Source organism: Centroberyx gerrardi, chromosome 6 (genome assembly GCF_048128805.1).
Source record: "Centroberyx gerrardi isolate f3 chromosome 6, fCenGer3.hap1.cur.20231027, whole genome shotgun sequence".
NCBI classification, from domain to species: Eukaryota; Metazoa; Chordata; class Actinopteri; order Beryciformes; family Berycidae; genus Centroberyx; species Centroberyx gerrardi.
In genome coordinates this window covers 4,700,850-4,714,069 of record NC_136002.1, presented here as the reverse complement: position 1 = coordinate 4,714,069, position 13,220 = coordinate 4,700,850, and the positions used below count along the sequence as shown (strand labels likewise).

The following is a 13,220-nucleotide window of genomic DNA, read 5'->3' as shown; positions in this document are numbered from 1 at the left end:
GGAGCCAGCGGAACAGCGGAGTGACATGTCCTCTTTTGGGCTGGTTGAAGACCAGACGCGTCGTCGCGTTCTGGATCATCTGCAGAGGTTTGAGCGTACGTGCCGGGAGCCCTGCCAGTAAGGAGTTGCAGTAGTCAAGGTGTGATATTACAAGAGCCTGTACTAGGAGTTGTGCTGCATGTTCAGACAGGTAGGGTCTGATCTTCCTGATGTTGTACAGGGCAAATCGACATGACCGAGCAACAGAAGCCACATGCTCCTTAAAGGTTAGTTGGTCATCAATCATGACACCCAAGTTTCTGGCAGACTTTGCGGGAATGAGCTGAGCTGATTCGAGCTGGATACTGATCTGCTGTTGTACAGAGGGACTGGCTGGGATGACAAGAAGCTCAGTCTTTGACAGGTTAAGCTGAAGGTGGCGTTCCTTCATCCCTGCCGAGATATCGGCGAGGCATGCCGATATCCGTGCCGAGAGTCGTCTGGCGGGACGATAGGAGGAGCTGGGTATTGAATGGTATGAGAAGCCATGTGAGTGGATGACTGCACCAAGTGAGGTGGTGTATATTGAAAAGAGAATGTGTAACATTGTTCTTCTTTTGTTGTATATGTCCTATTGTATATTTCCTATATAATACATATTATGTAGATATATGTTATGTATATTTCATATTGTACATTTCCTATTTATTTTTATTTTTATGCTACAAAGTTGCTGTGAGCCTAGTCACAAGCATTTCGTTGTCCAGAATGACCCTGTGTTATGCTGCACATATGACAATAAAACACTTTGACTTTGACTTTTCAATGTTGATGATATCAATGTTGGCTCAATACCACCTTTTCAACGTTGACCTCACCAAATATCAATGTCAAATCAATGTTATTTAACATCACATATTCAGTGTTCAAAATCTAACCAAATATAAATTTTGGTTCAAGAAAACCTCACCAGATATCAATATTAAATCAGTGTTATTTAGGGACTGTTCGTTATTTATGAGAGGGGGGGTGGCTGGGGTGTGACTTTTTTTTTTTTTTAATCTTGAGCCTCCCTGAGTGACTGGGGGAAAATGCATGACCTCCCCAGTGAGCATTTTTCCGTTGAAAAGACGTTTAAAAAATGACTATGGTCACCGGTGAAAAGACGTTCAAAACAGGTTTAAAAATTAAAGTTTTTTCACCGACTTTGAAGACGTTGATTGAACGTTCACATTTAGACCATATTTCACCGGGATATTACACCGGTGAAATATGGTCTAAATGTGAACGTTAAACGTTCAAAGACAGGAAAAATAAAGGGAGAGAAAGAGATGGGGGGCGACATGCAACAACAGTCCACTGTCGAATTCGAACCGCAGACATTTCAATCATGAGATATGCGTTTTAACCAGTAGGCTACCGGAACGTGCTACGTTTTGAGATAAATATTTTAGTATATAACCCTTACTATATACACCACTTAACTATGCCAGTGTCAGTTGTAGTCGAAGCTGTACCACCTAAGTACAACCATTTAAAGTTGTATGTCCCTCCCTTAAAGCCAAAATAAAAAACATAAGTCCCTCCCTAGTGCTTAAAAAAGTATTTGACGTGCCTCCCCCGTTTTGCCCCCCCCCCCCCCCCTAATATCACATTTTCAATGTTGAAAATCGAAATATCAATTTTGGTTCAATGTTGATTTTTCAACCTTGACCAAAATTCAACGCTTTTGACCATATTTCAATGTTGATTCAATGCCACTCTGGTATCTGGGGTAGCCTACTGTTATTCTCAAGCATTTCACTGTGTCATGATTAGGCTACCAGATATTAAACTAGTGCAATAATGCCAACTTAGATAAGGGAAAACTGCAAGACATATTTCAGAGGTCTGAGGGGAAGGGTTAGGTCGGTCCATTTTTGACTATTACAACGCCTACTGTGGGAAATCGAAACCTATCTGAGGTATAAAACGGTTATCTGCAGAAACCTTTATGTGACCGTCCAGAGGAAACTTCCTGCAGCTCAGCAAACCCTTGCTGTCTCCAATTTGGAATAATGGCATTTCATCAGCAGTCGCCCTTTCACAACCCTGTAAGTATATTAAAACATTGTATTTGAAGTAATTTTGCCTCTGGGAAAATAAATGATGAAGACACAACGATAGAACGTTTGGGTCAGGGTTTTTATCCCCGATACGTTCCCTTCTCTCTAGTGTAGCGGGAGAGAAAGCGTTGCCAAACTCCACCCAAAATTTGACAATTTACTGCTGCCTTGCTTATCGGCAAAGGTGTAAGCTCGTAGAACAATTATATAAGATCTTTAACGAATCATGAAGTTCCATTATTCTATTCGGCATACATCCAATACGCCAAAGAGCACTTATTTCAATACATTTTCGACTTTTAGTATTGGTTCCCCGGTTATTTCCATAATCTTCGTGCACCAAAATTGGAGGGTGATTATGAAATAAAGTGCTGCTTGGTAGTCCACATTTGAGCCACATTTATCAGTCAACAATGCTGCTTCATAAAACGCCTTATCATCAGTAGGCTATCAGTAGATGACTATGGGCGTGCCCGACTCTACTGTTTAGTATGAAGAAAAGCTAATTTCCTGAAAACTCGTGTCCTTTCTAGCGAATCCCGTTCACTGGGTCTATCCACGGCGGTCTGCAAGATGGGAAGATCATCACCGTTACTGGACGAGTCCTGCCTGGAGCGGACAGGTCAGACATCCTTTCACTTTTTGGGGAAAAGCTTCTCAAAGTGGGGTCCAGGCGCCAGCAGGGGGCCTTGAAGGGGCTCCAGAGGGTTCCCAGCAACATGAGGAATAGTTTAATTTGTAATTTAATTCACTACGAATTATTCTAATTATTCTTATTATACATTCTCTAATAAAGAGAATGTATAAGAATGAATTGTAATCCAAGGTTTCTATCGCCCTGTCTCAAAGGGCAGGCGCCAGCAGGGGGGCTTGAAGGTGCTCCAGTGGGTTCCCAGCAACATGAGTTAGTTAAATTTCACTGTAATTTAATTTACTACAAATTATTCCAATCAGAGAATGTATAAGAAATCCAAGGTTTCTCTACTCTAGGTTTCACTCTGTCTACTCTACAGTGCAAACAGTTCTACAATTCAGTACTAAATCAACAACTAAAATCTTCCCTTATAGGCGCTACAGTGTTATGAAAATGTTTGTACACTACTTGCATTTTTGCACAATTTGTTGGCCTACAAAATTGTTTTAAAATGAAATTATTTGACTTTCTTTGTCTGAGACCTATACAATGTTTTCTATTACACTAAAGTAATGAGAAAATTCTATATATTTTTATGTGCAAAAACTAAAGGGGGGTACAACATTTTTCACACTGTAGATCCTGATCAAATGGGGGTCAATGGCTCAATTGAGTGTCTATTATGGGGTCTGTGACATGGAAATAACCAAGGAAACCTGTCTTAGGGCATGTTTTACTTAACATGAAATGATTACTATAACAGTAGCACTGTTGGCTTGAGCAGTAATACCAAAGAGAATGGCTCTTACTTCCCAGGTCCATTGTTTCCAGCAATCTGACAGGAAGTGGTCTGTCTCTCTCTTTGTGTTCCCTCTTTAACTTTCTCTCTGACTTTTTTTCTTAGTTCAATTGAAATCTGCTTCATTGGCATGACAGAAAAGTAGCCTACGTTGCCAAAGCAATACAGTATCAATTCAGGTGATATTACAAAGATTAACAGATGTCTGGTAGTAGCTTCACAAAAATCAGTAATATTATAATAAAGAAACATTCAATAACAATTCAACAATTCAGCAATATCACAAGAGAGGGAGTGCTGTACTGTATATCAGCACGGCTGTGATTCGGTCATAGATAATCATGCAGTGCTGATATACAGTACAACAGCACGACCTTGAGTGTGCTACTGCTTTTATACAACAGTTGTATAAACAAAGCTAATTATCAAGTAATGGTAATTTGAGACAACAGATGATTTTTGTCTTTTATTCGTCTCCGCCAACAAAAACAGTTCCCTCAGGATTCCACTACCAAGTGTTGCCAAGCAACACGTAAACTGTTTCCCGACTGCAAGCCAGCTAGCTACTTTGAGGTTTGCGCAGACAAATTCATCTTGCTTTCTTCCCCCTCGTCCTCCTCTGACAGCCGTTAATAATTAATGTCAAATGTATCCGTATTTTCGCTGTCGCTACTGGGTGCGAATTAAGTTTTGTGTAGCCTAATCAAGGTTAGCCTATATTAGAACACCTGTGTAGCGGAGTGATACATATAGTAAAAAGTCCCAGTGCTGTTATACTGTATATCGCACTCATGGAATGCCTGTTGACCGATTACTCGGTCGAGTAATCAAATTACTCAACTGGAACTAACTGTTGTATAATTAATAATAATGTATAGGATGATCTCTCCCTCTCTCTCTCTAGGTTCCATGTTAATTTACAGAGTGGGTCCAAGGCCAATGCAGACATTGCTCTCCATATTAACCCGCGGTATGACAGTTTCCTTCATTATGTGGTTACCAATACCTTGCAATACGGCAGCTGGGGGTCTGAAGAGAGGAAGCTCAACTCCCCATTTCCCGTCGGCTCCAGCTTCACCCTCGTGATCACAGTCCGGCACGACGCCTACCAGGTTTGCCTCATAATAAAGCTCGCTTCAATCCAAAAATATTGTTGTCTGCCTTCAAAAACCCATATCGGTCAAACCCCACTGCTAATAACACCGACATACATAAAGTGCACACTCTTTTAAGTGAATTATTTTTGAGTATTATGATGGTCAGTGGTGGGATTTATTACACATGGGAAATCAGCAATCTACAGATAAACATACTGTAACTTATACTTATACTCTATTAGCATGCACTATTTCTCTTTATTACTATATAAGTTTGTTGGATTCAACTAATAACAACTTGAATTCACAAATGACTATAGCTTCGTAGTTTATATAGAGTAATATTACAGCCTAGAGAGCCATGATTGAAGGAGGTTTCATTTCTCCCCCTAAACTACAAATTGTGTTGAAATTGTTTGTTTGAAAATTGTTCGTTTGTTTGATAAATTTTGTTTCCTCTCCACAGTTGACTGTCAATGGCTGCCACTTGATGGACTACAGACATCGTATCCCATTTAGCATGGTGGATACAATCTCAGTGGCAGGGAAAGTAGAGGTTTTCTCCATTGCCTTCCAGAGCAGCTTTATGGTGAGGATAGCCCAACTGCATGTAAAAAAAAAAACAGCATTGCACCAAATATTTTTGATATATGTGAAGTTCTAATTTAAAGCAAATTGATCCTAGAATTATGCCAACTGGGTTAAATAATGAAACTGACTTAGAATATTAGAAAAAAGATTTGCCAATTCACACAAGTTTAACTGGTGTTTATCATTCTGCATATCCATCATAGATACAGACACCTAACTCCAGCACCAACATCAGAGTGAAGCATGGTTTCAGGCCTCACCTGAATAAATTATCATCTAGGGTGAAGTGATTTTGTATCTTTTTCTCACCTGGCAAGATTTCTTTTGTAATTTTGGTGCTCAGATGACATCGCAGTAGATAGATGGTTGAGGAATATATTGAAGATGAGACTAATGTAAGCGGTTTCTTTTCATATTTAGTTCCCTCCACAATGCTCATTTCCTACGCAGTCAGCCTTCCCCCCGCAGCCAGGGTTTCCTGCTTATCCAGGATTCCCCCCACAACCAGGATTTCCACCAGCAATGCCTGTGAGTTTAACTCATTGGTTGAGGTTTAACTCAACCAATGAGATTATTTCTGCCTCCAGAGTAGCTCTGCCTCTGAGTAATGTTTGTATATCTAAAACCTGAAATACTGTCTGCTGAAATACTTTTAGCATTAATGATAGGGGAGATCCGGGACAAAAGAAGCACTTTTTGGTTTGTTCCTAATTACTCAAAGATCAATGGGCAGAGTAACCATACTTAATGATAAGCAACTGACACGTGCTCTAACATCAGCAACAATAATTTCTTTATTAAACGATTCCAATCTAATTAGCCTAAAGGTAAAAAATTATGCACTGCGTCTTTTGTCCCTGCCTGTCGGGACAAAGAGGAGTTGTGGGCGGAAGTATAAACGTAATGACTTCACAACTCGTGTCTTAACTTGTGTGTTACACAATAAAATGTCTGTGGTTTTTTTGTCCCAGCTCTCCCCTACTTGTCCAAGTTGCAGCCTTCTTCCTCCTGAATAAATGATCACAAATTACTTAAGCTGTAATGTGGTCTGGACATGGTTTTATCTTTGCACTAATGTTACATCCCAGATCACTGCAAGGAAGAATTAAGAAAGCATTTACTGTATATGGCACTGCTCTCTTAGTTTCTAGACAATTGTTATTCCTTTCCACTTCCATCTGCATACAGGCTGTTCCTTACAAGAGCATTCTCAGTGGTGGACTTCACCCCGGCAGGACCATCACTATCCAGGGGATAATTAGTCCCAATGCCACAAGGTCTGGATTAATTATTGATTTCCTTGAAGACAGTATACTTATACACAATATCTAAAAAAGAAAGTCCGCACACCACACCTTTATTGGCACCACAAAGTAAGTGACATTTTGAGCACACTACTCTTCTTCAGTCTGAAGAAACGTCACTTACTTTGAGGTGCCAATAAAACAGCAAAAGGGAGCTATAGTGTGCAGACTTTCTTTTTTAGATATTGTGTTACTTCCGGGTCCAGCACCTGCCTTGAACCTTTAGATTAATAAAAACATAATAGGGAGAAATAAGCATAGGACAAAAATACAGTTAAGTGAATGATAAAAACAATGCAGACCAACAGAAATATTTGCATTGATAGAGGTTTATTGAGGTCACAAATGAGACATTTTGGCCATAGCAGGTGACAGTACCTAAAGCCTATATAGAGGACTTTCAGGTGAAATACTCTGGCAGCCAGACAGAAACACACTGATACATAAGAATAAAGTGAAATATTGTTTAGTGTTTGTTTTTACAGGTAGTTACAATATTCACTATTTACAAGGGAGGTGTTGAAACACCAAGGAAAACAAGGAGCCAGAGGGATGCCAAACCAAAGTAAAGAATAAAATTAAATCGAAATAACTCAGGAGAGGTCTAACTAACTATCTAGAGAAAAGAAAATTGAAACAAAAGCCTACTCCTGACTGCCTGCTCCAACTAACCAAACACAATTTACAAAGGGTGGCATCCACTCCTGACCTAGTGGTCTAACAACTTGACTTTGCTACGTCTAACAGATGTAGGGCCCATTACCTGCTCCAGTTTTCTTATCATACAAACAAACATAAGATTGGCCTTAGTGACAGAAATGAAACAAAAGAAAGACATTGGCCATGAGCTCACAAAACACAGACAACAGGCCAACAGCAAGCAGAGAGAAGAGAGAGTTCCAGGAAGTGCCAGGGCTTTATATAACATAAACATTAATATCTGTTGCTTTGCTAAATTAGCATTCTGGTTAGTTAGCTAGCTAACAAAGCCAAAAGCCAACAGTTTGTTCAGGTTAACTGAGTCTTCAACTCAGACTGTTTTGGAGTAGAGACTAGGGCTAGAGACAAGACAATTTACTGTGACATAGTAACCTACAATTTGAAACAAATCTACATTATCAGATGATTCACTTTTACTTATATACTACTTATTATAATGTTAAGAGACTTGGGCTCTTTCTGGGAGAGGATGATACTGAGCAAGGCAAAAAACATAATGTATCAGCCCAGTCATGTCCTGGCAAATGAATTCATTCTAATGCCTTCAGGACACAGGTACACAGTGCCCCCTAGGAGAACTAATCGGTACTCCAAATCATTCATCCCCTCTGCTATTAAAGGATAAGGCTGGTGTTTTTTAATGCATTGTTTACGGTCAACAAATCCTATGAAAATAACAAAATCAACAATGCGTTTGCTCTACTCCCGTTACTTTCTGACTTACCACGTACCGTTTAGCCGTCAATCCCGAAGTCATTGGCTCCAATTGTAAGCTAAAAACCTTGAAATACAGCTCACAAAGACATAGTTTCAATTTTAAAAATCGCTAACTGTTACCACGAAAAGTCAGGCTGTTGTAGTTATTACCAAATCAAATTCAAATGGGAACAAATTCTTCATTACGCCGGGGACTATTTTCGGTGCTACGGAACTACTTTCCTGAGATGGAAAACGTGTTTACAGCCGGCTTATTAAGTTGTTTGAGGAAAAAGTCGGCCGGCCCGGTGCATCGAGATGATGAAATATGCTGCCAGAGCAACGGCATGGCTCTTTGATGTGTTTTTAATCGTTTTTTTATACAATGGAGTTCTATGGCTGCTGGGACATGGCTTCATTGGGCACCGGCTACATGGAAGAGACTTGTTGGCAAAACAAAATCTTTTTTGATTTTGTTATTTTCATAGGATTTGTTGACGTAAGCAATGCATTAAAAAACACCAGCCTTATCCTTTAAGCTGCTGAATGAGCACTTTGAGCACTTTTTTTGATTGTGTATTTATTATAACTTTTATTGACTAACGTATTGTACTTCTATTTGATATTTGTCTTGCGTGTTTGACATGTTTTTTGTGGTTATGGTCATGTAGGCTGCAACAAATTGCCCTTTCAGAGATGAATAAAGTTGTCTGAATCTGAATCTGAATTGAATTGGCTTACACTCACACCACAGTAATGTTTTTAAATTATCTCTCTTTTTCTAGCCTGGCTGGTTGTTATATATTGAGACATTATTAACTAACAGCCAATTCTGGGTCTACATGATGGAGACAGACGTGGTTGCTAGGAGATTTGTGAGATTAGACTTATGGTTGCCAGATTTACATCTTGGTATAACGGGATATTGTGTGCGCATGCACGTTTGTGCGCAAGTATGCAGATGTGCGTGTATAGAGCTCAAACCTAGGTAACCGAAATGTAATTCAGTTTATCAGTATCATTCACCAGCAATATTATACTTTCTATGACTGCTCATTATTACATTCCATGCTGAATTTATTGATAACCTCTGGAAACCTTGCATTCCTGTATGATTTCACTGAAACAGTCAGGCCTACATCATCCTCAAGCGGAGCACTTAGTCATATCAGTGCTATAGATAAATCAAAGAGAGTACAGTAAGCACTGTCAATACACTAAAACGTTACTTAGCTAACTAAATATACTGAGAATAGAAGAAAAAAAGAATAATCAAATATGTGATTCTTATGGTGATCTTACTGAGCTGTGAGTGTCTTCTACAAAGCTTAATCCAGAGCTGACATTTTTCTAAATTACTTAGTGGTTTAGGGAAAGGCAATCACCGTCATCATTTATTATTTACTCTTTTTTATTCTTATTCTTGAGGCCAAATGTCATGTTCTACTGTTTTCTCTCAGGTTCCATGTGAATTTAAGCTTTCACTCTGGCATCGCTCTGCATTACAACCCACGTTTCTCTGAGAACACGGTGGTTCGAAACACAAAGCTGAGGGAGCAGTGGGGGAGTGAGGAGCGCTCTGGAGGAATGCCCTTCCACCGGGGACAGCCATTCACGGTACAAATACAAATACATTACTAACATACTGAGTTGATGGGTTATTTTGAAGGCATTGCAGAAAATTCAATATGGTGGACATGCTCCACAACTTTGCCACTGCACTGGGACCACCAGTGGCAAAGTTGTGGAGCAAGTCCGGCTGCATATGTATGTATACCACATTTGGTGTAAAAAGGACTTACAGTGCCACCATTGTTTACGGTGCCACTATCTGGCCCATCAGCATCATAAGCCACCACCAATATCACCAACAATATCATTGCCAAATGGCATGTCTCTATCAGATATCATACATCACCAGTGTACTGATCAATTGTACAATAAATATGAGTTAGTTTCACAGTAACCTGCATGGAGTCTCGTCAAAGTGGGTGACTGTAAGACTTCCTTTTTTGTTTCAGCTGACCATTTGCTGTGAGGCTCACATGTTCAGGATTGTGGTCAACGGGAATCAGACACCCATCTACAAACACCGCCACACCCCCCTCCAACAGATTGACATCCTGGAGATTGACGGGGACCTCAGCTTGACCTCTGTCTTGCTGTAGTTCACTAGAGATCCAGGACCTGCATCTTGTATTAATGATGCCTTACAGAGGTCGCTGTTTCCCTCACTACCACCACAAAACCACTGCTTTTTCCATGTATCAATGAAGTCATGGTAATTAATTACACTGGATATTACTTTGGATACTTTACTTTGCTATGAACATTCCTGTTTATTGATCTTGCAAATAGTAATTCCCATCTTCATAATGTATATGCTAGTGAACCCATGAAAAGTAGGAGCTGCTGTGTTATTGCTCACACACCACTTGTAAATTTGGATTTGAGACTAATCAATGTGCTGTTGAGCAATGCACTGCTTCTTAATTCCAAAATGATGTATATATTGTGACAGTGTTTTGTGAAATTAAAATATAATGTGGCAATGTGTCATGGAGTGATGAATTCTACTTTGAGTTAAATGTTGTCAAAACTAAGGACATGGCAGTTAATTTCAAAAGGTTTTGTGATGGCCCTCTAGTGCCGTCTGGAGGAAGTTCTGTCTGTTCTTCCCTTTAGGTGACTGGATCGTCAGTGTAACATCTGACACCTGTGCTGGCCAGCTCTTCAGATATATAAGCTGACTGAGTCAGTATTTCTCTCTCTCTCTCCCCCTTGGTGTTAGGTTTGGTGTTTTGGGGGTAGCTTTGTGTTTGTCTTTTACACCTCTTTCACTCATCCATGCACTTCATACACCACTGATGTTACTGATTGGCATACTTTATGTTGGTATGTGGTTAATCTTATATTTTGGTTAATAAATCTTAAACATTTGATTCCATGTGTGGTCTCCTATTTTTCTCACAACTTGGCTCAAGGGAAGGTTCAGAAGGTTTCAAGTTTCCAAAACCAACGTAATAAAAGGAAAGGAAATAGCTATCTAGTTACTAGCTTTTATAGTTTAGTTGTCCACCAATTCTAACCTATAAATAAACTAAACTGCAAGTATTCTAAAACTGAACAAGGCAACAGTAAACATGTCATCCCCCACACATGATGCAGTCCCTCTTTGGGCCCCCTCTGGGTACAATTTAAAAATGCCACAATGGAGCAATGATAAGCATCATTCCCCAAAGTTTCGTCAAAATCTGATCAGCGGCGTCTAACATATTGTGTGTGACGGATGGACGGACGTGGGCCGATCCATAGTCCCTCTCGATTTCATCATGTGGGACAAACATAAAAATACTATAAAACTAACTAGACTACAAAGATCTGGGAACTATTGTGTATAGCAAAGTCTGCTTTGAGAAAATACAGACAGGACACTGCACTACCCATGGCTTCACTATAGCCTTTTTGTGTTTATGTATGCAGCTGTTAGTGCTCAGTGTGATGGAAATCTTCCATCAAATTATAATAATTATATACAAGAATTCCGTTCAAATATAGAGAGGCATAAGATCTTTAATTTTATCAATTTAAGATTCAAGCTAACAATTATTTACTGTTATGTGCTTCTGTGAAAAGCTCTTTTTGGGGGTAATAAGGTCAACAGTCAGATTATCACAATACCTGTTAAATTATCACAGTATTTGTCATGTGCCCTAATTTGTTTTTGAGGGTAAATGATGATAAAAACACCATCAAAAACTTGGGTTCTAGCAGTAAAATTACTCGGATCCCCAAAATGATCTTCAATACTAGAGGTGCCAGGAGTCATGCCAAATAAAGTCACAATACACAAAATTGCACATATAGTGAGCAAAACATCTTCCAGCCCCCCTGCCTTAAATGCCCCTAGCACTTGTAAAATGAAATCGACATCCTTGTCAGTAGTAGTTACCATCAGGATACAAGTGTTTTAGTTATCTGTGTAATGTTATGCTGAGGATATTTTAGACCTTTAGGGATGTTTGTTTAACCTCAAGTTCAAGTTAAAATTCTCTCTAAAAATGCATTCAAATGAAGCATTTTGCAAAAAATATCTGCTGGGGGAGCATGCCCCCAGACCCCCCTAGGTAGGGGGTAGCTATTTTAAGAGTGTGAATTAATAGCTTATTGTTAGATTGTGAATTATGGCCATATACATTACAAATAATGAATACTGTATTGTCTAGCTTACTGACTGTACTGATCCACCTTCCTTCTTGAGATGCTACAAATTCGAGAACATCTCCTTTAAATCTGTTGCCAAGTTGTTGCTGACCTAGAATCCAATGTAGACTGCATCCTAAATTCAAACTAGAAGGGCACTCGGAGAGCGCAGACCTCCGCCAAGGTTCGTGCTATTATTGCTCGTTCGTGAGTCGGATCCGGATCCGCTCCAAAATGTAATGGGTTCTTCCTTGGCCCATGCTACACCCTTCCACAAAGTTTCATGAAAATCGGGCCAGTAGTTTTTCCGTAATCCTTCTAACAGACAAACAAACAAACGGCACCGAAAACATGACCTCCTTGGCGGAGGTAACAATCACCTTACTTTATTGAATCATTTTGTGATAGTAGACCAGATCCAGATAGTAGACATACTACTTTGTGATGATTTTTAGCAACATTTCAAATGCACTCTCCCTGAGCAAGGAAAGTTGTGGCCAGCCTCTAAACACCAGCGAGGAAAATGAGCAGCTGACGGGCCCAGGTGAACCCTTCAACCAGGAGAAGAGGTCTGGCTTAGTGTGGAAGCATCTGGTGGCTGGAGCTGTATCCCGAACAGCCACTGCTCCCATCGACCAATTCAAAGTCTATCACCAGGTAAGTTCAGTTTGACTTCACTTATCAGTCTGGACTGCGTGCAAACTAGTTGGTGATCGTCCCACCAATCGGTGAACATTTGTTTTTGATCTGTGCTGGAGAGCTTCAGAGAGACCAGGGTGTCTGCAGGTTTCAAGTTAAATTTCTAAGTAAAAACGTTTCAATGCCACGTAAGTCAAGTTTGAAGACTAGTCTTGCTCCAAAATTAAACATGAAAAGTGAAAAGCAGTACACCTACTAGAATTTAGACCGGTGTCACTGGGTTGAGATCTCACTAAAAAGTAGCATTTGGAGAGAGCAATATTTTCAAGACCTCTGAAACAGCTATATTTCACTTCATTTAAGGCCCTTTAAGGCATTGACTTGAAATGACTCAATGTAAAACTTAATGTAAAGACTTCATAGCAACCTGCAGAGACCATCCCTCACCCCCAG

At 39.8% G+C, this 13,220-nt stretch overlaps 1 protein-coding gene across 2 annotated transcripts; it reads left to right on the top strand.

The window, feature by feature from the left end:
- The first annotated feature begins 1,953 nt into the window (after positions 1 to 1,953).
- Positions 1,954 to 10,867, top strand: LOC139916542 (galectin-9-like). Of its 2 annotated transcripts, XM_071905461.2 has the most exons (9): positions 1,954 to 2,072; positions 2,618 to 2,706; positions 4,422 to 4,629; positions 5,081 to 5,203; positions 5,409 to 5,486; positions 5,626 to 5,733; positions 6,394 to 6,482; positions 9,386 to 9,542; positions 9,947 to 10,867. In XM_071905461.2, exons 1-9 carry the CDS (start codon positions 2,037 to 2,039, stop codon positions 10,091 to 10,093), a joined length of 1,035 nt encoding a protein of 344 aa, XP_071761562.1. In that variant the 5' UTR covers positions 1,954 to 2,036; the 3' UTR covers positions 10,094 to 10,867. The 2 variants fall into 2 exon arrangements, with proteins under 2 accessions (XP_071761562.1, XP_071761563.1); XM_071905462.2 differs by lacking the exon at positions 5,409 to 5,486.
- The last annotated feature ends 2,353 nt before the right edge of the window (positions 10,868 to 13,220 follow it).